At 34.8% G+C, this 25,247-nt stretch overlaps 1 protein-coding gene across 7 annotated transcripts in view; it reads left to right on the plus strand.

Annotated features, from left to right (window-relative positions):
- Positions 1–7,452: 7,452 nt before the first annotated feature.
- Rundc3b (RUN domain containing 3B) overlaps positions 7,453–25,247 on the plus strand; it is a 143,242-nt gene continuing 125,447 nt past the window's right edge. For all 7 annotated transcript variants that reach the window (XM_026399369.2, XM_077796692.1, XM_026399372.1 and 4 more), the window contains exons 1-2: positions 7,453–7,571; positions 23,101–23,216. In XM_026399369.2, the coding sequence (XP_026255154.1) occupies positions 7,453–7,571; positions 23,101–23,216 (235 nt within the window). The remainder of the gene's footprint in view (positions 7,572–23,100; positions 23,217–25,247) is intronic.

Consider the following 25,247-nt stretch of genomic DNA (forward strand, 5'->3'; position numbering starts at 1 on the left):
TGGCACTTCTGATCAATGGGAAAAGATATATTATTTAGTATTAATATTGGATAACTATTGGGCATTTGGGAAAACAAGGCTCTTTTTTACCAATTGATTTTTACATAAATATCAAATAAATATAAATATCAAAATGAAAATGAAAAAAAGAAAAATAAATAATATTACCAAAAGACAGGTAAACCCTTACACAAAGCCTTTCTAAGTACCACATGAAACCCAGGAACCAAACAAATGAAAATGTAAAAATTGTGACTGCATATAAATCCAAAATTTCTGGGCAGAAGCTTATAAACAGACACAAATGAGTAATAACAGACTAATAAAAATATGTATATATGTTGACTAAATGTGGAATTAGCCCACTTAGGTAAAATTAAGTACATATCTTTATTGTATGTCTGGAAAAAAGTTGTGAAATACTGATGTTAGCTGTCTCTGTGGATTTATCATTATGAATATAAACCCTTATTACAAATGTAAAATTAGTATTTAATGATTAAATTCTAAATTAAAATTTGAAATCAGTAGGGAAAATTGATCATTTAATAAATACAATTGGAAAAAATAGTTAAAAAATAATAAAGTAATTATTTGCATATGATAAAGAATGAAATATCTGTATAATCTTGGGGGTGGTAGAAGCTTTTCTAAACTGAAGGAAAATATTGATGAATTTTCTTTATATAAAACACTTTCAGGGGCTGGTGTTGTGGCTCAGTGGTAGAGTGCTGGCCTGGCTTGTAGGAGACCTGGGTTCCATCCTCAGCATCACATATAAATAAATGAAAATAAAAAGATCCATTGACAACTAAAAAATATTTATAAAAATAAAAAATAAAACATTTTAAATATTTATAAATAAAATAATATTGCCTCAAAAACAAAGTAAATAACAAATCAGGAAATGTATTTGTTACACATGTAATATACTAATATGACATTAAGCAGCTACGATAAAACTAATACTTTTTTTTGAAAAATATAAGTAAAAGATATGTTAGGTAAAATCCAAAAACAAAATATAAGTGGACAATAAGAACATGAAGTAAACATGTAAGTTCCCTGCCAATAAGCAAGTTAAAAAACAATGTATTTTCCTTTGCTTTTTACATGGAATAACAGCAAAAATAATAATACTATTTAGAGTGAGCAAGAATGTAAGAATACTTATGTACTGTTAGTAGAAATGTAAAGTGGTGAAACACCTCTAGGGAAAAAAATTAATTTCTAACCATTAAAATGTTGCATATCTTCTGACTTAACATGTAATTTCTGAATCAAAACTATAGGAAACAAGGTCTCTTAAAAAGAATAGTCATGGATATGCAGATATTGCAATGTTAGTACTGTCTATATTATAGCTAGAAACATGCTAAAAGTTCCGAAGTGTGGAGCTGATCAAATATTTTAGAAGAATATTCATTGTCTTCAAGGTGACAGGAAAATGATGATATGGTATAGAAAGAGGAGGGGACAGGAATGGACAGAAAACTCAAGTGCTTGAAGAGGGTGACAACAATCACCTTGCTAGTATAATAGTTCTGTCTGGTACAATATGAATCTGGGGTACTGTTCAATGAGAAAGGTAAGAGAGGAGAGACGTGAAAGAACTGTGAAAGAACTGCTGCTGCCCTCTCTCAGGTGATCAGGATTGTCTTGCTAGCACCCATGGTGAAACTTGTTCCATATTACTTACAAAGCACACGGAGGCCTGAGGTTTGTGGCTCTCTGTTATCTAGAGACTCTGCTGATCCAAGAGTGAGTGATGTAATCTGCAATGTGTACAGTCCTTCCAGGTTTACGCTTCTGTTTTGTTTTTTTTTTTTTTTTTTTTTTTTTTTGCAGTGTTAAGGCTTCTTGCATGCTGGCAAGCACTCTGACTGACACTGAGCACACCCCCAGCACATGGGCATGGAATGTCCCTAGCACATGGACAATGTGTGTATCTTAAGCAGGGCAATGCAAGGGGTTAGGGTTTTTTTAATCCTTACCTAGAGCTACTTTCTCAAAATGAAACATTAGAAAAAACAAACAGATTTTACATATAATAGTTCTTTATTTCAATCCTGGCTCTGCCATTTACTGTGTTACTTCCTATTTTATGTCTCTAAGTGGGTTTCCTTGTTTGGAAATGAGAGAATAGAATAGTACCTACTTCAGAGAATGTCTCTAAAGATTAGTTGATATAACTCATGCAATGTCTGGATCTTTTTTCCCTCTCATACATACTACTAATTTTACCCATTCACTTGGATTCATTCTATTAGCTTTAAAATGTGCTCAAGTCATGTTTTTGAAAAGGAAAACACTAAAGTAATAAAATATCAACATCCTTCTATTCAAAGTTCTCCTATACTGCCAGTCTCTTTTCTTCCCCCTTCACAACAATTTGTGTGTATGTATATGGTAGTGGGGATCAACCCCAGGACCTCCAGCATGCTAGGCAATCATTCTACCACTGAACTACACCTCTAGCTCACAACTTTTTAGAAGAGTTGTTTGATCTTCACTTCCTACTGACTTTTACTCATTCCTATTTGGCTTTCACCTTCATTGATCTACCAAACAATGTTTACTAGTGCTTATTGATTTCTATGTAAGGAAATTAGCTCTTTGTTCATGACATTAATTTCAAGAATGATTTCTCAGTCTGATCTTTTATATATATATATATATATATATATATATATATATATATATATATATATATATATTTAGTTGTAGGTGGACACAATAACTTTATTTCATTTATATGTGGTGCTGAGGACAGAACATAGGGCCTCACATGTGCTAGGCGAGCACTCCACCACTGAGCCACAACCCCAGCCCTGCCTGATCTTTTTCTTTTGATTTTGCTTAGATTGATTCTTGATTTGTGGTTTTATAAACATCTGTATCATACATTGTTCCAGTCTTTTTTTGTTTTTTGTTTTTTTTAAGACTGCTGAGTTTGTGGCATAGTTAGAAAGTTCACTTCTTCTTTGAGACTAAAATAAATTATGGTTTGGTAAAATCACCTTGTCTTATAGCATTTTGTATAAGAGTACACACAGAGATTACATTTGTAATTTTATCTCTTTCGATAGAAGGAGATTAGGGAAAATGGTGAATGTGGATGGTATGCACATTCAGTACTAATAGAATTCATATAGGTTGGATTAGGAATCTGTTTTCTTGATTGTTATAGTGAATCTTTTTATATCTTTGAATAATTTTTATGCCAGTGATCAAATAAATAAAGAATCTGAACAGGCACCAAAAGAAGTTCAAAGAGCAGTATGAAAACTCATGGAGCTGTAGTAGTATAAGGCTATGTACAAGATAAAATTGATTAGTAATCTCCAGATTAGTAATACAGAAATAGAGACCTAGGACATACAGCTCTGGATAACTGAGTAAAAGCCTTATCAAATAAAGACTGCAGATAGCAATTTAATTACATGCCTTAGATTTGAAGAAAAAAATTGCTTTATTAAGACAAAATCTTTTTAAACCAGTACCAACATGTCAACTGAGTCCCCCAAAAGTAATGAATGAAAATAATAAAGTGGATTTTACTGTCTTCAGTCATAACTATAACCACCAAGTACAGGTAACATGAAAAGGCACTTGATGCTGGACACCAGATTTCAAAAATGTTAACATGTCACTTTTCTTGTTCCAACATATTACACTCTGTCTTCTTAGATAAATACCTCAGAGATTTGTGTGTTCTCTCTCCCTAAGGACATACCAAGCACATGTGTGCTTTCTACTCCTTTTCCTATTGTTGTGGTGTGAACTCATAAATACAATCAATAAGAGTGTAAGTTATAGGTTATAGATTAGTAAAAATAGATTATAGATATAAGATTTTGAAAAGTGAGATAAGACAATTACAAAGCAAGAATTCTCATAGACAGGCCTAAGACTTCATTTTGCTGCCTTCTAGAAAAACCTGTTACAAGAGCTGTTTCTAAGAAATTGAAATGAAAGCTATTTTCTTATTTAAAAAATTGTCTTTCTGAACTTTGTACCTCACAAATTGTACTCTACTCAGGATGAAGCGGTGGTATGGTTGTGGTGAGCTACATCCTGAGTGTGAATGCCCTTGTGGGTCTATATGACTTTGAAGTAGATTCTCACCCTGCCCATGCCCTGCCCAAGTTCAGAATGCGACTGACTGTCTAGCATCTGCTTGAACCCAGGACTGTGGTCAACTGAAATGCAAAGCTAATGCTATTTTAGCTTCTGATTATCACTTGTTTGCTGACTGGAGAATTCCAGTCCTGCCTAGAGCCCACAGGTCCTACTTATTAATGTTTTAATTTCTATGATTGGCTAGCTTACATGACAATAAGCAAGTCACTGAGTTGTGGTTTTTGTGCTTTATATTCTCTTTGGATGGACAAGGAAGCTGCTGTCCTCCCACAGAGCTTGAATCTCTGTGGAGGGTGACAGTCTCTGGCCAGGTAAATAAAGCTCTCTTTTGATTTGAAATTCGGACTTAGAGTGTTCTCTGAGGTGTCTCCCCATAATGTTATGTAGTGTTTTTTTGTTTGTTTGTTTTTGTTTTTTTGGTAGCAGGGATTGATCCCAGGAATGCTTAACCACTGAGCTACATCCCTTTTGTAATTTTTAGAGACAGGATCTCACTGAGTTGCTTAGGGCCAAGTTGCCAAGTTGCCAAGGCTGGCTTTGAGCTCAACCTCCCCAGCTATTGGGATTACAGGTGCACCCCACTGCACCTGGCCTTATGCAATTTTAATCTGTGATTAAAAAAATAAGAATATGGGAGGAGCTGGTATTGTGGCTCAGTGGTAGAGCACTTGCCTGGCATGTGTGAGGCACTGGGTTTGATCCTCAGCACCACATCCATAAATAAATAAAATAAAGGTATTATGTCCATCTACAATGAAAAATATTAAACAAACAAAATAACAGTATCAGGCTGTGGTTGTAACTTTAATAGTAGAGTACTTGCCTAGCATGTTCAAGGCACTGAGTTCAATCCTCACTACCACATAAAAGTAAATAAAATAAAAGAATAAAAATACACAATAACGTTAAAAACTGACAACATCAATTTGAGCAGTATTTGTCATTGCCAGAATAAATATTTACTGAGACTGCTTGTACTGGTTTCCTAATGGCTACTTTGAATTTACACTGTTGGGCTACCAAGAAAAGACAAGTTAAGATGCAGCTCCTAGGAAGGAAACCTCACAAGTGTCTATGTAGAGCAGACAAGAAATGTTTGAGAACAGTGCACTAACTAGCTACATACACCCGCTTGTGGAAAACTCCCTTGTTTCTATTTACTTGAGATATGAAGTCTGCCTAAATTATTTTCTCATAATTTTAATAGGTGAATATGTATTGTAGTAACTTAGTTGAGACAGATTTTTTTTTCCCTATGGAGTTTTTATCCTACCGGAATTAGCTTTAGTAGGCATAGGTGAGAATCTGCCCTGATTTTAATCTTTAAAATCTTGCCCTGCTTGGTGGCATACACTTGTAATCCCAGCGACTAGGAGGCTGAGACAGAAGGATGGCAGGTTCCAAACCAAATTCAGCAATTTAACGAGCTGTAAGCAACCTAGCAAGATTCTGTCTCAAAATAAAATATTAGAAAGAGCTTGGGTTCAATCCCTCCTTAGAAATTAGTACATACAGCTGGGGAGGCTGAGACAGGAGGATCGCACACGTTCAAAGCCATCTTTAGCAGATTAGCGAGGCACTTAGCAACTCAGTGAAACCCTGTCTCTAAATAAAACACAAAATAGGGCTGGGAATGTGGTTCAGTGCCCAAGTGCCCCTGAGTTCACCCTGGTACTCAAAAAAGAAAAAAAAAAATTGGTAACATACAGTTTTATTATACAAAACACCGCATAAAAGGCATTCAGCACAGAATACACAGAATTACTGTGTATAATACATAAGTACAGAAATCTCTATATGTGCTATAATATTCTTTGACAGGAATTTCAAATCCAGAGGTGGAAATTGTCTGGATTTTGAAGCCGCTGAAACTGCGAAATTTCAGTAAAAATAATGTTAAATGTAACCTCGAATTAAATTTAAGGCGCATTTACTAAGAACGTGTCTTATGCAGAGCATTGTGCTAAGTCCTGTGGAGACAGGAGTTACTAAAAATTTCTTTCGAAAACCTGGGCGCACCCAAAGGGTAGCGAATAGCGAGTGCCAGAGGTCTTGGGCCAAAGCCTGGAGCCTCCCGAAGGTAACACCTGAAAGGTGGTGGTGAAGCTCTGGGAAGGGGTCGCTTCTCCACAAGCGCATCGCGTCGAGGGCGCGCTCCAGGTCCCTCTAAGGGAGCAGCCCGCCCTGCCAAGGCGAAACGCCCCTAGGCTCACTACCTACCCCAAACTGGGGTCACTACCCAGGACGCGAGCAGACTACATACTCGCAGTAAACAGGTTCTTACGCGGGTGTTCTTTCCTGGTTGCAGGCAGTGCTGGACGCTGAGGTGAGAGCGCTGTGATGTGTGGAGTCAAAAAATCCTACCATCAGATGCCCCAAGAAGGACATTCTACGGGCAGTTGTCTTCCTCGAGCTATTGTGTCGCTCTTTATCAGGTCCGGGGAGGGCGTTAGGACAAAAGGACCCCCCCTCCCTTCTGGTTAATCAGGCTTCTGGTCGGGTGCGAGTGCCAGCCCTGCTGCATCCTCGTCTCTGAAGCTACGGAAGCCACCGGACTAGGGATCAGTCATTAAAGCTTGAGACTCGGCTGCTAAAGCTTAGCTCCGAATAGGTGGGCCCGGACACACTGGGGCCCGCATCCCACAATCCCCGCGCTGAAAGCGGTGCTGCTTGGTTGTGTTCCGACTAACTGCCGCACGCGGGCGGCGAGCGCGAGCCCGGCGCATTGACAGCTGCCCACGCGTCGGGGCGGGGCTCGGGCACGTTGCTTTAAAGGTCCGCGCAGTCGGCCCCGCCCTCGTGCGGTGATTGGCTCCAGCCGGTGCAGAGTTTACCCGGTAGGTACTGGGAAGGCGGGGCTGCGCGCGCGAGGCTCGGGCCCTCACTGCAGTTGCCCTGACTGGGCGCCTGTGGCGGCAAAGTGTGGGTGGTTAGGCGTGCGAAGCTGAAGGGCTCGAGCGCGCGCGGGCTGCCCAAGTCCCTAGGGAAGTACGGGAGCGTCCGACGCCAGCTCGCGCGCGCCACCCCGCGGCCGGCGGCGCGCGCGAGGGCGGAGGTGGTCCGTGCGTGTGAGCGCGTGTGTGAGCGCGCGCGCGTGTTTGTGTGTGTGTGTGTGTGTTTGGAGCACCGGTGCGGAGGGCCAGCCGTCAGTCCCCGGGTGCGAATCCCTTGCTGTCTTCCACACCATCCCGCTTTCCCTACGTCCCTCCCTCAGCCCCAAGGTCGCGCACGCAGCGACGGCCCCGGGAAACAGGTGTGGGGGGCGTGCGGGGTCGCTCGAGACAAAGGGGGCACGGGGGTGAGCCCGCCATGGCCTCCCGGAGCTTGGGGGGCCTGAGCGGGAGCCGCGGCAGTAGCGGTGCCGGCAAGAAGAGCCTGAGCGCCCGCAATGCTGCGGTGGAAAGGAGGAACCTGATCACGGTGTGCAGGTAGGCGGCCGGGGCGAGGGGAAGGGGCTTGCTGGCGCCGCGGGCCGAGGGCTTTGAGCAGGCACGCGAGTCCCCGGGGGGGTCCCGGGGCTGAGGGGCGGTGGTCCCAGCGTCGCTGTCTTTTCTGTGCCGGGCGTATCCGGCGGCGTCCAGGGGCCAGGAGAGGAGCTGGTGTCTGGGCACTGCCGAGGCCCCGGACTTTCCATCAGTTCTGGAGCTGAAGGCGACCGCCGGTAGGGCTTGGGGCGGGGCCGGGGAGGATTTGTTTTGAACGTGCAGTCTAGTGTCAGAGTGAAAGAGGAGGGTAAGGAGGAAGAGCTCTTTAATTTAGTGCACATTAAGCTGTCAGCCAGCTTCTGGTAAAGTAGTTGCTGTGATTGTTTACTGTGTTGCCTCAAAATCGGAACGCATTTTGTTTACATAGATCTTCACTCCTTTCATCCCACAAATATTGAGTGCCTACTGCATTGTGTGTTCATGGGTAGGTACTTATAACTATAGTGCTAGGGCTGTTTGTGCACTACCAGAAGAGTGGGACCATGGAGGATACCTAGTCTTCGTGTCAATGATTTATTCCCAGGTCTGCCCTTCCTTAAATGTTTTCTAATTACGAATGTAGATTTCCCTTCTACTAGAAATGTAACATAACAGGGATAATTATTATCTAGTAGCCTAGTATTCAGAAAAAACTGATTTTAATATGCTGATATATTTTAAGTTGTTTTTAAAATTACGTTGTTCCATTAAACCCTAATCAGCAGCCAGCAATAATCCTCACAGAATTGGATGATGAAACCTTTTCCTCCTTCGTAATTTATATCTGTACTTAAAAAAAAAATCCTCGTGTTAAAAAATGTGCCTAGCATCTTAAGCAGAATACACGTTGTTGTATTAGGAGTTATATTCAATAACTTTGAGTGACTTTAAAAGTTGGGCCGTTATAAATATTCGTCTATCTAGCAAGAAGATCTGTCTCACTGACAGTTGTGGCATTTAGAATTGTAAATAGTAAAATAATATGGAATATTTGTCATTTTTACTGTGTAGGATACAACTTTTGAGAGAGGCTTTATTTAATTCTCTTAAAATGAAGCAAATATTTTTTAAAGTTAGGTAAATAGAACATTATAAGTTAGGTGGATTTTCTTACCTTTATTTTACAGATATTAAAAAGATGTTTTAAAATGAGGATAGTTCCAAGTAAGGTTCAATCATGTACAATGCTTGATGTAATATATTTCATAAAAGCTCCATCATAGTTAAATTTCACAAGACAGTGGTGTCATCTGCTTTTTGCTTAGTCTTTTATAATTCTTCCCAGTATAGCATCTAACAGTTAATATTTATTGAATGAATAAATTCAGTGGTGAATACTACTCATTTTATTTGTCCATTTTAATCTTCACTGGTTTTAGATCATTTGCTGTTCATTTGTGTCCTCATCAGGGTCAGTTTAGTAAAAGAAAGGAATCTGTATTTCAACCTTATTTAAATTAAATTTTCAGCTATGTTTGAGAAATTTCAGTAACATCATTAATGTATGTGTATGTTTAACTAGGCTAGTTGTATTTTCATTACTTTTATTTATTTAATTTCTACTTTGAAATTAATGCTGACTTTAATTACAGTTTATACATACATTTAATATAGTAGCGAAAATAAATTTCAATTTCTGGCTTACATTTTAATCTGTGTAGTTATTTAGGTAGATAATAATATTAAGACTGTTATGCTTCTTCACATAGTTGATGATACATATAAGTTATCTTTATCTAGTAATGGTGTCTATTGGATAGGCTTTGTCTAAATAACTTTTACTTTTTGGAAAAAAGTAATTATGGGCCATTTGTAGGTTTTAATAGACCCACCCCAATTCAGCAAAATGAACAAAGTAGTATTATGCATTTATGCTGCTTTGGTTTAACTTTGAAAGTTATTAAATTTCACCCATGGCTTTTAACGAGTTCACTCTTTATATATCAAATCAGAAATGACTTGATATTTAAGTTGGGAAGAAGTTGGTTTAGTGGAAACACAATTGGGTTCCAAGTTGATTTCTTCATTAGCAAACATGTACTTTAACAAGTCCTGCAACCTTCCTATTTTCTGGTTTTGTCATCTGTAAAATAATATTGAACTAGATTATTGGTAACTTGTAGTGATAGTCCTGAAATTAATAATAGCCCTTAAACAAAATATGCTCATATTTTACTTATTTCAAATATGAGCAGGGTCATAGTATTGATAGGTATGTATTTATAGCAGCCAGGTGAGGCATGTGCATTTTTTTTGTAAACAAAAACACTTTGAATCTTCTATTTTGTGATTCTCTGCTGATATTCTGGGATAATTGAACAATTTATGAAACAAAAACAAGCAAAACGCAAACCCCACTGCCACATATCATACTTAAACAATAATGCTTTTTCCTTAACCCTTAAACAATTGAGGTGTAAAGCCCTATGAAATAAGTACACGATTCTTTAGGTTTAAAACTTTATAAGAGGACGATATTATTACAGTTTAGCACTTTGGAAATAGCCTGTTTGGTTAAGTAGGACAGTCAAGGAAAAAAGCTGAACTGAATTTTGGCTCATTGTGATTGTGTATATATGTAATTATTTCATTACTGTTTTCCCCTAGTGCACAGTATTGCATATTGTAGACTTAAAACGTCTGTATGGTTCTTATCTCAGCAAATAAGTACAGTTTTATTTATACTTTTTCACAGATTGTGGTGAAGAAAAAGTAGATAATTTGAAGACTCTTCCACACTCAATTCCAAAATATTCATAGACTGACTTTGGCTCTCTGCACCAACGACTATTTTCCTTGCACATTGAAAAACTAAATTGTTAAAACTTTTCAGACTTTTTTTTAACTTACATTTTTCATTCATAGAAAATCAGACAGTCATTTTTTGTTGTTTTTAAGCTTAATGGTTTACTAAAAAGCTGAAATATTACTTTGATTTTAGTTCTTTTGGCAAATAATTAAAATCTAAATTCTCTTGCAATGGATTAGCAATGTTCATGAGCAGATTATTAAATATATGTTTAATAATTTGCATAAACATTTAAAAATAACATTTGTCTCAGTTTTTAATCAATACTTAAGAGAAAGTCCTCCAATAGTCATAATTTTCCTGTCTTTTAGATAGAAAGAACTAAGAGGAATTTACGGTGATAGTAGGATGAGTTAAGCAAGGTAGAGACAGATGTTGATTTCACAATTAAAATACTTTTAATAACATACATAGGTCAAGATTGTATTTCAGGACTTGAATATTATTTCAAATTAGATTAGCACCTCATTTTTTTTTACAGTAGTCATGGAGTAAAGAACCTGCATTATTTGAAACTGGTGTTTGAATTAAGCTTAATATTGTACCATCAACTGTAGTGCCTTACTCAGCATTTATTGTGAATGTAGTCTTCTGTATAACTGAAGCTGTAATTTAAGTGCTCACATTTAAACTACAATAAACAATACTTAAAACACTTTGAATAAATTGCTTTTAAAAAAGGACTATACATTTCCCTACCTTCTTTAACAAGATTATGCATGACATAATATCTTACTGATGACTTTATTCTGGACATGTTTCTATGAATATGCTCACTGTACAATGATTGCCCTTTGAGACTCTTGAGGTCCCTAGAGGTTTTTGCTAAATGGCCCCTTAAGATTGTGTGTTTGGTGTTCTTTGTTTTTACAGGCTGCTATTTCTTCCTAGCAAGGTAGCTGTTATTTCTTACAACTGTTTCTAGCAGCTCTTTCTTTGCACTTCTCATTTTGACTTGCTGATTATAACTGTGAGCTAGGAGAGCAGATAACTAAATTTCTAATGTGTATGGTCTTTAAAAAAAAAGCGCAGAAGTTTGAGTGAATTTGAGCAATTTAAACTTCTCAACATTCTGGTTGCTGAACAATCAGAAAAATGTCTGTCGCTGTATTTGAACTTGCTGGGAGAGATGCAGATTATGTGAAATGTTACTGAATATTATTAGCAGCTTAATCCTTTAAATAACTGTAAATGCAGTTACTTGCTTTTCTTGTTACTGTTTGCTTAAGTGTTCTTCTTAAGACTCTTCATATCTTGACTATAATCATTAAAATACTTTTTTTGGCAGTAGTAGGGATTGAACCCAGGAGCAAGTGTTCTACGGTTGAGCTATACTTCCAGCCCTTGTGTTTTAAGACAAGTCTCATTAAGTTGCCCAGACTAGCCTTGAATTTGCAGTCCTCCAGTCTCAGTCTCCCTGGTAGCAGGAATTAACAGCCATGTGCTACTGCACCTAGCTTGATTATAATACTTTTGACTAAAGTTTTGTTAGTCGTGCTATATGAAGTAGAACTTTGGGTTGGGACTTTGATCAGCATTAGGTATATTGCTTTGGAGCAAGTTTGGTAAGTTTAAGAATTCTTAGTATCCTACTGGTAGGTGCTTAACATGGAGATCCTCTTTTTAGTTGCTGGTTCTAGGTAGACTTTTCAGCACTCACAAAAAGTCATCATCTTTTCCTGCAGCTAAACTGGTTTCAGATTAAGTGACAACAGAAAAGAGCTATCTCCCAGGCATTTACTAGGGGGTATTTGTTTTAACTTTGTGGCTGCTGGATAAATGTCAAAAGTGGAGTTAAGAGATTCAATAATCACAGGGGAATGTGTGAGGCTTATCCACTCTTCTTTTCACTCTTACAGGTTTATAAAATTTACTTCTGGGTCAGTCCAAATCATCTTAGAGCAGCTGAATTTGTACACTGTGTTGCTCCTTGCTGTGCTATCCCCATGTTATCTATTTTGTATTAGTAAAATTTCATCAGTGAAATGATGTATGTTGAGAGTCATCAGAAGAAGCAATCAGAGAGTCTTCTTGAACTTACTATAAAGAACACTGTTATGTCAAAAAGTAGCTACTTTGGGTGAAGACTTCTGTGAGAAATATCTGTGTTAGCACCAACAATTGTATTACTAAGCAATTAATTTTCTTGTATCTACTGACAAATGGATATATAACTGACAACTTTATCTTTTAATTGAATAGTTTTAAGAAATCTTAGTGTTAAATCTATACTAATCTCTAGAAAATACATAGAACATTACAGTAACACATTTAACCTTATTCTTAGCTCTACTATGCCCCAACATTTGGTGGAGAGATGAGTAATGGGGATTGAACCCAGGGGTACTCTACCACTAAGCTATGCCCCCAGCCCTTTTATTTTTTTATTTTGAGATGAAGTGCCACTAAATTACACAGGTTAGACTCCTAAGTTATAATCCTCCTGGGCTGGGGCATTCAGTGGCAGAGCGCTTGCCTAGCATGTGTGAGGCACTGGGTTCGATTCTCAGCACTGCATATAAATAAATGAAAGTTCATCAACATCTAAAAAAACGATTTTTTAAAAAAAATTGTAATCCTCCTGCCTCAGCCTCCTGAGCAAGTAAGATTACAGGCATGTGCCATTACTACTGGCGTGCCCCTTCTTTTTAATAGAAATTTTATTGATTTATATGCTCAGAAAGGTGCACCTATCATAAATATACGGCTCAGCCCCCCCCCCCATTTTGTGGCTTTATTTTTCATTCTACAGTGTGTTTTGATCAATGGAAGTTCTTTATTGAAAGTAGTCTAAATTTCTTTCATGGCTAATGCTGATTGTGATCATAAGAAATCTGCTTACTCCAAAGTAATGAAAACATCTCTTATTTTCTTCTAAACCTTTATTTTTTCACATTTATACCAACAATCCAACTTCAGTTTTTTTAAATTTATAGTATTATATATAGGGGTCAAGATGAAACATTTTCATTATCATAGGAAATTTTCCTTTTTATCTTTAATAATGCTATCTTAAACACTATTTTGTCTGCAATTAATATAATTAAAAGTTTTCTTTTATTATTTGTATCTTTGCCATCTTTTTACTTTCTGAATACTTAAAAATTTTCCAATAGGCAGGATAGAATTGAACTTTGCGTGTTACCTAGCTTGATAATCTTAGTCTTTTATTTAGGGTATTTAGCTCATTTACATTTATGTTAATATTATTTTATTTGGATTTAAATCTGTTATCTTAATATTTGGTTTATGTTTACTTTTTCTCTTTTCTTGCCTTCTTATTTATTAATAAAGTATTATTTATAGTTCTATCCATTCCACTATTCCAATTTTTCACTCTGCAAATTTACTAGTCATATGTTCTTTTTCTGTTTTTCTATATATTTATATTCAGTTTCTATACTTTTGGAAGTTACCTTTGATTTATTGTATTATAATGAAAATCATGGCTTTTATTCCTTTTCCAATAGTGTAATAACCATTTATTTTTCATCACCCTAAAACATACTTTAAAAACCTACATATATTTTAAATTCTACAAGATTATTTTATTATTATTATATTTTATGCTCATTCAGAAAATACAAATTTACCCTTTCTTCCATCAATTTTGGAAGAACTTTAGCCATTGTCTTCTTACTCTTTAATTATATGTTAAACTTTTCCAGGCCTCATTTGATTCATTCTTTTCTGTATTTTTAGTCTTTTTTCTCTTTATGCTTCTAGTTTTCTACATATATACAAACTATGTTCTTTTCTAGTTCATTAATATTTTCTTCTGTTGTATCTATTGTACTATTTAATCCATTGATGAGTTTTTAATTTCAGATAGTTCTAGAATTTCTGCATGATTTTTATCCTCTGTCTTCTGATAAAAAGAGCTATCCTTTCATGTATTATGTTCTTTTCTTCTATCCCCTTGAATGTATTTATTAACCATAGTTATTTTGAAGTTCTTGATATTGGTTTAGAATATTTAGATCATTTTTACATCTGTTTTTGTTTTTGCCTCATGCAATTTTCTTTCTTTTTGCATGTCATTTTATATTGTGGTATGTCTAGAATTTTTTTTTAGAGAGAGAGAGAGAGAGAGAATATTTTAATATTTATTTTTTAGTTTTCGGCGGGCACAACATCTTTGTTTGTATGTGGTGCTGAGGATTGGCCGCACACATGCCAGGTGAGCGCGCTACCACTTGAGCCACGTCCCTAGCCCCTAGAATTTTTTAAATGTCATGTAATGTGTTGATTTTTTTCTTTAGCACTTTCTTTTTTTTTTTTTTCAATCCTATTATGCTGTTATGGTTTAGATCTGAGGTAACCTCAAAAGCTCATGCATGAGACAATGCAAGAATTCTCAGAGGTGAAAAGATAAATTATCAGAGAGGTATAGCCTAATCAGTGGAGTGATTAACTGGGCAGTAACTGTAGGTGTGGGATGTGACTGGAGGATCTTGAGCGCACATTTGTGCCTCGTTATCTTTCTCTTTCTGGTTGCCATTCTGGAGCAGCTTCTCTCTACCACACCCTTCTACCATGATGCCCTGCCTCACTTTGGGCCCAGAGCTATGGAGTCAGCCATCCGTGTGCCAAAATAAACATTTCCCCTCTTAATTTTCTTGTCAGGTCACAGTGTTGCAAAGCTTACTAAAACATGCTAATCGTATTATAAACAATATATTAAGTGTTACATAACAGCATAACATACAATGGAGGACATCACATTGGAGCAAACAGATGGAATACACCACTCACTTTTAGAAAAACATGGCCTCCCCAGTTAACATGGGAGACTGAGCAGAGGAAATCACAAGATGGACCCTAGTCTCAGCAACTTATCAAGACCCTAAGCAACTTATCAAGACCCTGTTGTTGGGAGCAGCGAATGAATTATAGGTCTTTGAACTGTCCAGAGACATAGGTGACATCTCCCTTGGGAATTGCTTGGTGCAGACAGAGGATAGCCCAACAGGTGACTCCCTGTGCAAGGGGGATTCTGCACCAGCCATGGAATTTTTTAGTTTGTGGCCTTGTGTTCAGACACCTGCTGCCCAGAGGGTAGAGAGTTATAGTCACAAAGTGATAAGCCCTAATTGAGCGGTATTGCTCCCAATTTCAGTTTTTTGGAGAAGTTTTCTCACAATAAATCCTTTTGATGTTTAAAATTATGTAATAAATGTGCCAAGCTTGCTTGTGGTCAGACTTTCTCCACCAGAGTTGGCAGATCCACCGGTTCCTGGCTTTTTTCTTTACTTGTGAGTGTGTTTGTTTTTTCTTACTCCTCTCACAGCCTAGTTTGTGTAGCACAGAATAAAGCTGTTGCTCATGACGTGATACCTGTCTCACAAAAAAAGGGGGGCTGGGGATGTGGCTGAGTGGTTTGGTGTCCCTGGGTTCACTCCATGGCACCAAAAAGAAATAAAATAAATCAAAATGTAGCTTAGTGCAAAAGCATCTCTGAATTCAATCCACAATACAAAAATGGGGGTGGGGGGGGAACATGGCCAACATCATGGTAGTGCCCATGGCAATAGTGTAGGGCAGTTCTCAATTCTTTTACCAGTGCTGTCTTCCTCCAGAAGAAAGAGTGGTGGCTGATCACCTTTATCCAGTCAGGGACGGTTCTGAATCCAGGCTGGGTTTCAACTCTAATGAGTCTTTCACAACCTGTTGTTTGCCCTTGGACTTCCAGAGTTCTCAACCTAGATTTGATGATTTTAAATTCGCTTCCTCAAGCAGTTCCTGCACTATTACTTTGTCTTCCAGGATTATCAAGTCCTTTACTTAGTTTTTCACAAGCTTTCTCATTAGGATTTTAGTTTCCTGTACCTCTACAAGTTTCTTGTGCCACACAAGCCCCAGATAAAGGGAAAGGGTTTGAGACCTTCCCAAATGTACTTTAAAGGCTTTTCTGGATTTTGTCCCCATCACCAGCTTTCTGTGGGTACCAGACCCTACTAGCATTCAGAATTTGCAGGTATTCCTACATAAAAGTGTTATAAAAGCTCACTTTTTTAACTTTCTCTTCTCAGGAGTCTTAGACTCTTCCAATTCCTAATGTTTCAACAATTCTTTGCAGCCTTCAAGCACATGATTTTGTAACACTCTACAGCCCCACCTCATTTTTCTGGCTGTACTCTGTGGGAGTGCTAGTCTATCACAGTCTATTCCATTCTACTTGAAATAGGAGGTCAGTTGTCACATTTTTAATTTTTTCTCCAGTTTTAATTTATACTAGCTAACTGATTGTATTTTATATTACCCCATAAGCAATCTCAAATATTTGCTCTGGTATAGGTTATAAAAATCAATACAGCATTCATTATGTTGTCTAGTTATATTTTCTCTTGCAGAATGTGAATTTTGTAAACATTAATAATTTTATTCACCATTGATTTTTATTTCCAGTATCTATTATATAGTGAATATGCTTATCAAATAATTCTAATTAGTAAAGTATAATAGTGGTGGATATTTACAAGCTGAGTTTGAAAGTCAAATTTAAAAAATACCTGTACTAAATTTCTAAAAAGTCACCCTAATGCATGAGAATAGCTTCAGCCATATAATTTGCTTTCCTTTGAATAGCATTATTCTAATTAAAATTTATTTGGGAATGAAAGATAAAAATTTATCTCTTCCAGTGTTTGAATAAAAACAATAGAATAGTAAAGGTTGAGTTGAAATTAATAAATTTTTAAAAATTTACTTTCCCAAAGCAATCAACTTTATTGTCTATTTTTGAAAAACAGCATTTTAGCCAGGCATGGTCCCTGGTACTTGTAAAACCAGCTACTAAGGCAGTACGATTGAGAATTCAAGGCCAACCTAGGCAACAGATTGAGACCCCTAAAATTTTTTTTTCCACAATAATAATAGGTAAGAATTTCAAAATGACAAAATTCCTACTGTTTTGCAAGTATTTTATAAAAGATAGAAAATGTGTATAATGTGCAATTTTGTTGTTTTAATACCAGTAATTAAGAAAAATGATTTATTGCCCAATTTATCCAATTGTGATTATCTTTAGAAAAGGATAAGGAAACAATATCTGCCAAATTTTCAAATTTAACATTTGATTTTGAGATTTTAAAATCTCTCTTAGTATTTGTAATTATGAAATCCTCTATTATATTTAAAATATAGTCTCAAAATTAATATTAACATATTTTAAAATTTAATAAAATTTTAAAAGCCCAGAAAATATCACTGTCTAACATCAGGAGAAAATGTACTTATTCATGTATGGAAAGTATGTTTTTTGGATGAAAAACCCTAGCTTGAGCTTTATGATAAATAATGGAAATTCTAATTATAACATTTTTAAATCAGATTTATTTTATAGTTAAGACTAACATTGCAAGTATTCAAACACAGATATCTGACAAAACATATGCTTTTCCTTTTATACTATGTTGCATTGAGTGTCAGATTAACTGGATCTTATTCTCCCAGGAGTGTCAGTGATTGATACAGATCAATATTCCATGACTGCTACATATTACACTTTAAAAAATATAAATTTACATGCAGAAACTCAGAATTCCTGCATTTTTTTCTATGCTTAAATGTTAAGTGTAGTGGTGATAATCTGAAAACAAAGGGGATGCATGTAGACATATAGTAGTTTTTGTATAAGCTAACACTATGCTACATGTCTTGCATATGCTATATCTTTTCTTCACAATCATTAGGTAATTAGTTACTGAAGAACCTGAGTTCAGTATCTTGACAAGGACTGAACAAGAGCCAGGTATGAGTCCAAGCATCTTTCAGTGCCCAAACCCCTGTTCTTTATATTGCTCTGCTGCTTCTTTGGAGTGTAATTTACAGTGTGGTTTACTTGTGGTATTTCTACTTGAATATTTTGCCTTTGTATAAAGAACAGATGGATTCAAAAGGATATGTGATCCAAGTGTATAATTTTTTTTTTTTTGACATAGTCTTACTGTTGGCCAGGCTGGTCCCAAACTTGTAGTCCCAACGGATCTTCCTGCTTTTCCAGTAGCTGGGACTATACCACATCCATCTTAAAATGTTCTTTGTTTAAACAATTGTAGTTGGGTGTTCTTACATATGAGGTCAAACCAGTTAACTGATTTAAAAATGGAAAGTTTTTTTTTGTTTTGATAGATTTCTAATTTTAGAAAAAAAAATTTTTGAGGGGAAATTTTGCCTTCTATTTTTTTTTAACATTATGCTTCATTGTCAAGTTGAACAATCTCCAATAATAAATCTGCTTATATAGCAAGATAAGATGTTAATACTATAGTATCTCCTTCTTTTTAAAAAATATTTATTTTTTAGTTATAGTTGGACACAATACCTTTATTTTATTTATTTATCTTTTTAATGTGATGCTGAGGATGGAACCCAGGACCTTGCATGAGCTGAGCAAGCCACAACCCCAGGACCTTGCATGAGCTGAGCAAGCCACAACCTCAGCTCAGGTGCTCAGATGAACAATTTTAAATTTTGAAAGTTCAGATAGGGTATGTATTTTAAAATATACTACTTCTCTCTTTCAAGAGAGTTAACTCTACTAATTATAAGGATACATTGTAAGGAATTTTTACATTAGGTAATTTTTTTTAAAATGATAGAATAGAGACTTTTGAGTTTGGGGGTACAAACTTAAGGAAAGATGGTTGGAACTTTTTGTTGTTATTCCAGTAAATGTTTATTTTCAGAATCAGGCAAATAGTTGAATTTGCTGTATGGATAACAATCTGTAGATTTCTGCCAAAAGGATACATTAAAAGCATTTTTTCTCATTTTAAAATTATTTATATCATACAAAAAATGGAAAAATACACATAATGTTTGTGAATTCTTGCATAACTCTTTCAAAAAGAAGGCATGTTACTAATTTCAATATTTTAAAAATTTCTGATGTAAAATCTGACAAAGAAAATAAGCCTTCCATTGAACAGCTCTTATCACCTGTAGTCAATATTCTATATTGTCATATCTCTTGGCTGTCAACTCCTTGTTGATTGTTGATGATGGCTATTATTTTAATAGCAGAGAATAGTTTACTCTGCTAATTATAAGGATACAGTATAAGGAATCCTATAAGTTGGGTGTGAAATAATAGTAAGAAATCTCTTAGAATTTGAATATTTAGTGCTGGGGTTGTGGCTCAGTGGTAGAGCACTTGCCTTGTATGCACAGAGCACTGGGTTTGATCCTCAGCGCTACATAAGTAAATAAAATAAAGGTATTGTGTCTATCTACAACTAAAAATTTTTTTAAATTAAGAAAATGTTTGAGAAAGAATTTGGATACTTATGGTATATTTAAAAAATTTTAATGACTATTCTGAACCATTTTTAAATGTGACAGTTCTAGATGGTTTTATATACTTTAGTTATCTTCAGACTTATTTGATTTTTTTCCTACTCAATCTCTATGTATGTTAATGTATATGTATGTATTACTATTAGGAGACCTTAAATATTAGAGGTGAATTTCTACTTTTTAAATAGATTCTTTTCAATAAAAAGTAAAAAAAGAATTATTTTTGATTTTGTTGTTATACTTTTGCATTATTTTTAATTACAATTGTTACAAAACTAAACTGTGGAAGGAATTAATATAGTTATAATGAGCATCTTTTATAGTGTTGTTACTCATTTCTCTTCAGTGTATTATCAAAGGGATAAACATAATTCACGTATTTTGAGGTTTGAAGGTTTTACTAATAATCATTTTTTATTTCTTTAAAAATTTTTAAAAAAATTGTAGGTGGAAAAATATCTTTATTTTATTTATCTTTATGTAGTGCTGAGGATTGAATCCAGGGCCTCTCATGTGCTAGACTGAGCTACACCTCTCACTGAGCTGCAACCCCAACCCAATCACTTTTATTTCTAAGCTGACAAAAATTTCCTGTGAATATTGAAGATGGAAAAAATATTTTGAAATAGACATTTCAAAAATTATTTCAGAAATTTCATTATAAGTTGCTTTTATGTTAATTTTTTATTTTTTAACTCTTATGAAAAAGCTGTTACTTGGATTTGATTTGGTATTTTTAGATATTCATCAAATTGTCACTTTATTATTTAAAAATCACTCCTTTTCAAGAAATAGATGACTAATATTAATGTCATCATTATCAGGAAATAGCTCAACATCTGTGTGATATTTTTTGACATACTGAAATTCTTTTTACAGGTTTGGTTTTTATAGCACATCTTAACTAGTTGCTGTGTTATAGCAGAAAGATTCTCATTACTCTGGCATAATGGAGCTAACTACATGACTTAGAACAGTAAGTGTTGAGTGGGAAGATTTAAATAGTTGGAAGTAAAACACAGATTCTGAGGAACTGATTTGCCTTCTGAAGTTTTGGTTCATGTTGATAGGAGAGCTTAAATACATATGATCAAGCAAAGCTGCGGAATATTCTTCTTCTTCATTATTAACCTTAATATAATAGAAATTATTTAAAATGCTTTTTCACTCTCCTTTTTGTACTTAGAAATAACAGAAGTTGTGTTTAATATGCTTTAGGGTATTTGGAATTTGGTTTTTGTTTTAGTTTTTTAGTCAGGCGTTGAGTTAAAAGTAATTTGGTGCTTTAAGATTCACCATCTTAGGTTTTTATCATGCACATAATATCTTTTATAGGAAAATTTAGCAGTTCTCCTAGCAATCTTCTTCATTCCCCACTGTTTGTCTTGGGCACTCAGATCTGTCTTCCCTATAAGGCAGAACTATAAAGGCACGGGACAAAGGAATTGTTAGAAGTGACAGTGTTTTGTATCCTGATTTTGATGGTGAATATGCAAATCTATACATGTTAAAAAAATAAACTTTTATTTTGCCACGACATTGGTAGGCATTTGAACATTTCTTTGCCATTCTTTCACTACAGAATTTTCAAATAAATCAATAAGTATTTCTTAAGTACAATGTTGAAGACATTGTCCTAGGTGCTGAGGAAGATACCACCATGCAGATGGCATGTTTCTGCCCTGGAGGAATTTGTATTTTAACAAGATAGGGATAGGCAGCACAAGTAATGGCTGTAAGTTAAACTGTAATTGTCTCTTAAGAGAGATGTAAACAAAATGCTAGTTAGTGTTAGGAATATGAAGGTAGATAATTCTTCATTGAAGAGATAGCGTTTGAGCTGAGACCTAAAAATTTTTTGATCTTTGACAATCAGAAATAGAAAGGACATTCTGATAAGAAGAACAAATATAAGTATTATTTATAGATGTGCAGGTTTTCTTATCTACAACTTATAAAAATCTGGATTTAGGCAGTTGTGGTGGTACATGCTTATAATACCAGCATTTCTGGCTGAGGCAGGAGGTATTGCAAGTTCAAAGGCAGCCTGAGAAACTTAAGGAAGCCCTAAACAACTTAACAAGGCCCTGTCTCAAAATAAAAAAGGGCTGGGGATGTGTCTCAGTAGTTAAGCACCCCTGTGTTCAATCCCTGATATAAAAACAAAAATAAAAACAAACTGGGTTTGCAATTTATGAATGCTCACATCCTTTTTTATTCTATTTTGTGTTCAAAAACTCTGAAGTCTCAAAATCAAATTTATTACTAATTCTCAGATTTTTCTGGACTTAAAGTGGGGTTATATCCTGATAAATCTATTATAAAATGAAAATGTTATAAATAAAAAATAGTTTAATATACCCAACCTTCCAAACATTGTAGCTTAGCTTCACCCACCTTAAAAATGTTCAGAACACTTACTTTTTTTCTGCAGTTGAACAAAATCATCTAACACAAATCCTATTTTATAATAAAGTGTTGAATAGTTCATGTAATTTATTGAATACTGTACTGAAGGTGAAAAATAATTTTGTGAGTATACTTTTACACCATCAAAAAGTTGAAAAATCATAAGTAAACCATAGCAAATTGTGGCTTTTGAGTAGTTTGGAATTAATAGTTTAGATCTTATTTTGATTCTGATTTTTATAACTGTGAGGACAGAGAGCTATTTTATATTTATTTAAAAATTTTTTTTGTAGTTGTAGATGGACAGCATTTATTTATTTTTTTATGTGGTGCTAAGGATTGAACCTAGTGCCTCACAGTGCTAGGCAAGCGTTCTGCCACTGAGCTATAGCCCCAGCCCCAGAGAGCTATTTTAAAGTCTTAGTTTGGTGAATAGGTAGTATCTTAAACTTTTCAGGCTGCTATACCAAAGTACCTTAGACTGGGAATTTATAAATAATATGAATGTATTTTTCAGTTTTGGAGGCACCATGATTAAGGTGCTAGCAGATTAATTGTTTGGTAAAGGACATTGCTCCTGTTTGGTGCCTTCTGTATATCCTTACTGGGCAGAAGAAGCAAGCAACCTCCCTTGGACCTTTTCCACAAGGATGTCAATAAAAGAGCATCACCTCCCAGAAACTTCACCTCTTGGTACTATTGCTTTGGGGTTCAGATATGAACATATGAATCTGGGGAAGGCACATATTCAGACCGTACCATATATTAAGTGTACAAGTGAAAAGCTTAGTTTTTATTTGAATTTATCTATTTACAGAGTGAATTTGAATAAATAGGATTTTCAGAATATACAATCTTATAAAATATTTCTATAATTCTTCCCCAAATTGCCTTTATCCCAGTTTTTTTATACTTACATGGTGAATGAATTAACTCTGCCTAAAAGCAACAATAATCTTTTTATCCCCTCCTTAGGTTTTCTGTGAAGACCCTCATTGATCGATCTTGCTTTGAGACAATTGATGATTCCTCTCCTGAATTTAACAATTTTGCAGCTATTTTGGAACAGATTCTAAGTCACCGGCTAAAAGGTAACAGCATTACTGTATTATTCATTCTCCTCAAAGTTTATATATATATAAAATCTTGAAATTTTAAGAAACAATACAGTATGGTGTGTTTTAGATAGTAGCCATCTACATCTTAAGAAACATAAAACTGCTTTCACAATGCATAATCTTTTGACCTTTGTTCCTAGAACAGAATTTCTGTTCTCAATTTTACACTATCTCTAGGATGTGTTAAAAATGTCAAGTATATTTATTGCCATGTTCAAGAACAAAGTTGTTTTCCAAAAATAATAATAAAAGTTTAAAATTAAATGATAGCCCATCCCAAAGGTTACTAGATGATATTTTAATGAGTTTATAAAAGAGCAGGCAAGGCACTTTGATTTCTTAGCATCTACTCCTTTAAATTAGAAATCTTTGAAATTTTTTGGCATTGAGTAGGTTAAAAAAGATGTAAAAGAGATGTTTGACTTGAGTTTTCCTTAATCAGTAAATATATATCTCTTAAAATTTAAAGGGGAATAATGGTAGCTATGTTTTCTCTGAAATCTAACATTTAAAAAATATATCTATAAAAATATCAAGAATTAAATAGTATAAATCTTACTAAAAATAATGACTTTTTACATTAATCCCATTATCTAGTCTTCAAAAGAAAACTAATGATTATGTTTTATTTTTAATTTAATCTTTAAAGTGTTAATAGCGTAGTTTTAAATTTATCATAGTAATCTACCTTGTTACTAGAATTTATAAGAATCTCCCAAGAGTAATCTAGAGGCTTTTTGTATTCTGTACTTTTTGATGTTGACAGCATCAAAGTTTTACTAAGCATTAGATCATTTGAGTAGTAGTCTTATTGGCCCATAGCAAAGAGATGCACTCACATGGGAGGAAAAACAAAATCTGAATTCTGTTAACCATATGCAGTTAAAATGGTGTCTATAATATCACTGATGCTTTTCTATTGAAGTTGATTATTTTGCATCTTCGAAGGTTATTGCTGTACTTTTCCCCCCTGCCCAGTTTCCTGCCATTAATATATTGCTTTTTATTAAAAATATGTTTTTATAAAAACAAAGATATGGATGTATTTTGAGGTATTTTCAGTGTTATTATATTGTGTGACGATCATATTTTAAAACTATAAACATAAATTTATAAATAATACCTGACCAAAAACCATATAGAACACAGGAGACCCTAGTGTGCCTTATGTTAACAAGCTTTTTATCTTAAGACCCAACTTCCCTTGATTTGGTATACATTTAGTACACAATACTCTCACAAAATGTATAGAAAACTTTCAACAGAAAAGAATAAGGCTGTGCTGAAATTTCCTTGATGAGTGATTTTTGCAGACTTACTACCATGTAATTGGACTTCTCCTACATGCTAGACTGCCTTCTTCTGAATACAAAATACAGATTGTGAACCTTCAGAATTACTTCTTCTGAATACATAATACATACTGTGAACCTTCAGAATTACTTCTAAACAATCACGTATATTACTGTCACTTTTGAAAAATACTATAATGAACATTTAGTTCCTAGTTGATCTATAGATAAGAATTCTGCTTAATGGGATTAAGACCACAAGAAAGCTGAAGCAGTAAGATTTTGTGTTAATTTTCTAGACTAGGTAAGATCAGTAATTAAAAATACACTTAAAAAAAGTCCCTATAAACTGACTATTATGATCACTGTAATAGATATAAATATGAATAAGAAATGATATATAAATTTAAAATGAATATTTTAAAGGCTCAAGTATCTGGAACTTTTGTATATTATTTTCCATTTTTTAGTTTCTAATATATTATATATTTATTTTACTTTTGAATAGGTTATATAAAATTTGATAGTACCCTGTGTTCGCTTAAAATTTAGTTATATATTAACTTTTACAAATTTTTCTTTATATAAGTATACATTTAAAATATATAGATTTATGAGATTTTAAGATTTATTTTTCTTCATGTACTACTTATTTTTAAAGTAAAGTACATTTGGTTTAAACGTTAAATTTTTCCAGAGAAAGAAAATCTCC

This window comes from Urocitellus parryii, chromosome 3, assembly GCF_045843805.1.
Source record: "Urocitellus parryii isolate mUroPar1 chromosome 3, mUroPar1.hap1, whole genome shotgun sequence".
In the NCBI taxonomy this organism is placed as follows: domain Eukaryota; kingdom Metazoa; phylum Chordata; class Mammalia; order Rodentia; family Sciuridae; genus Urocitellus; species Urocitellus parryii.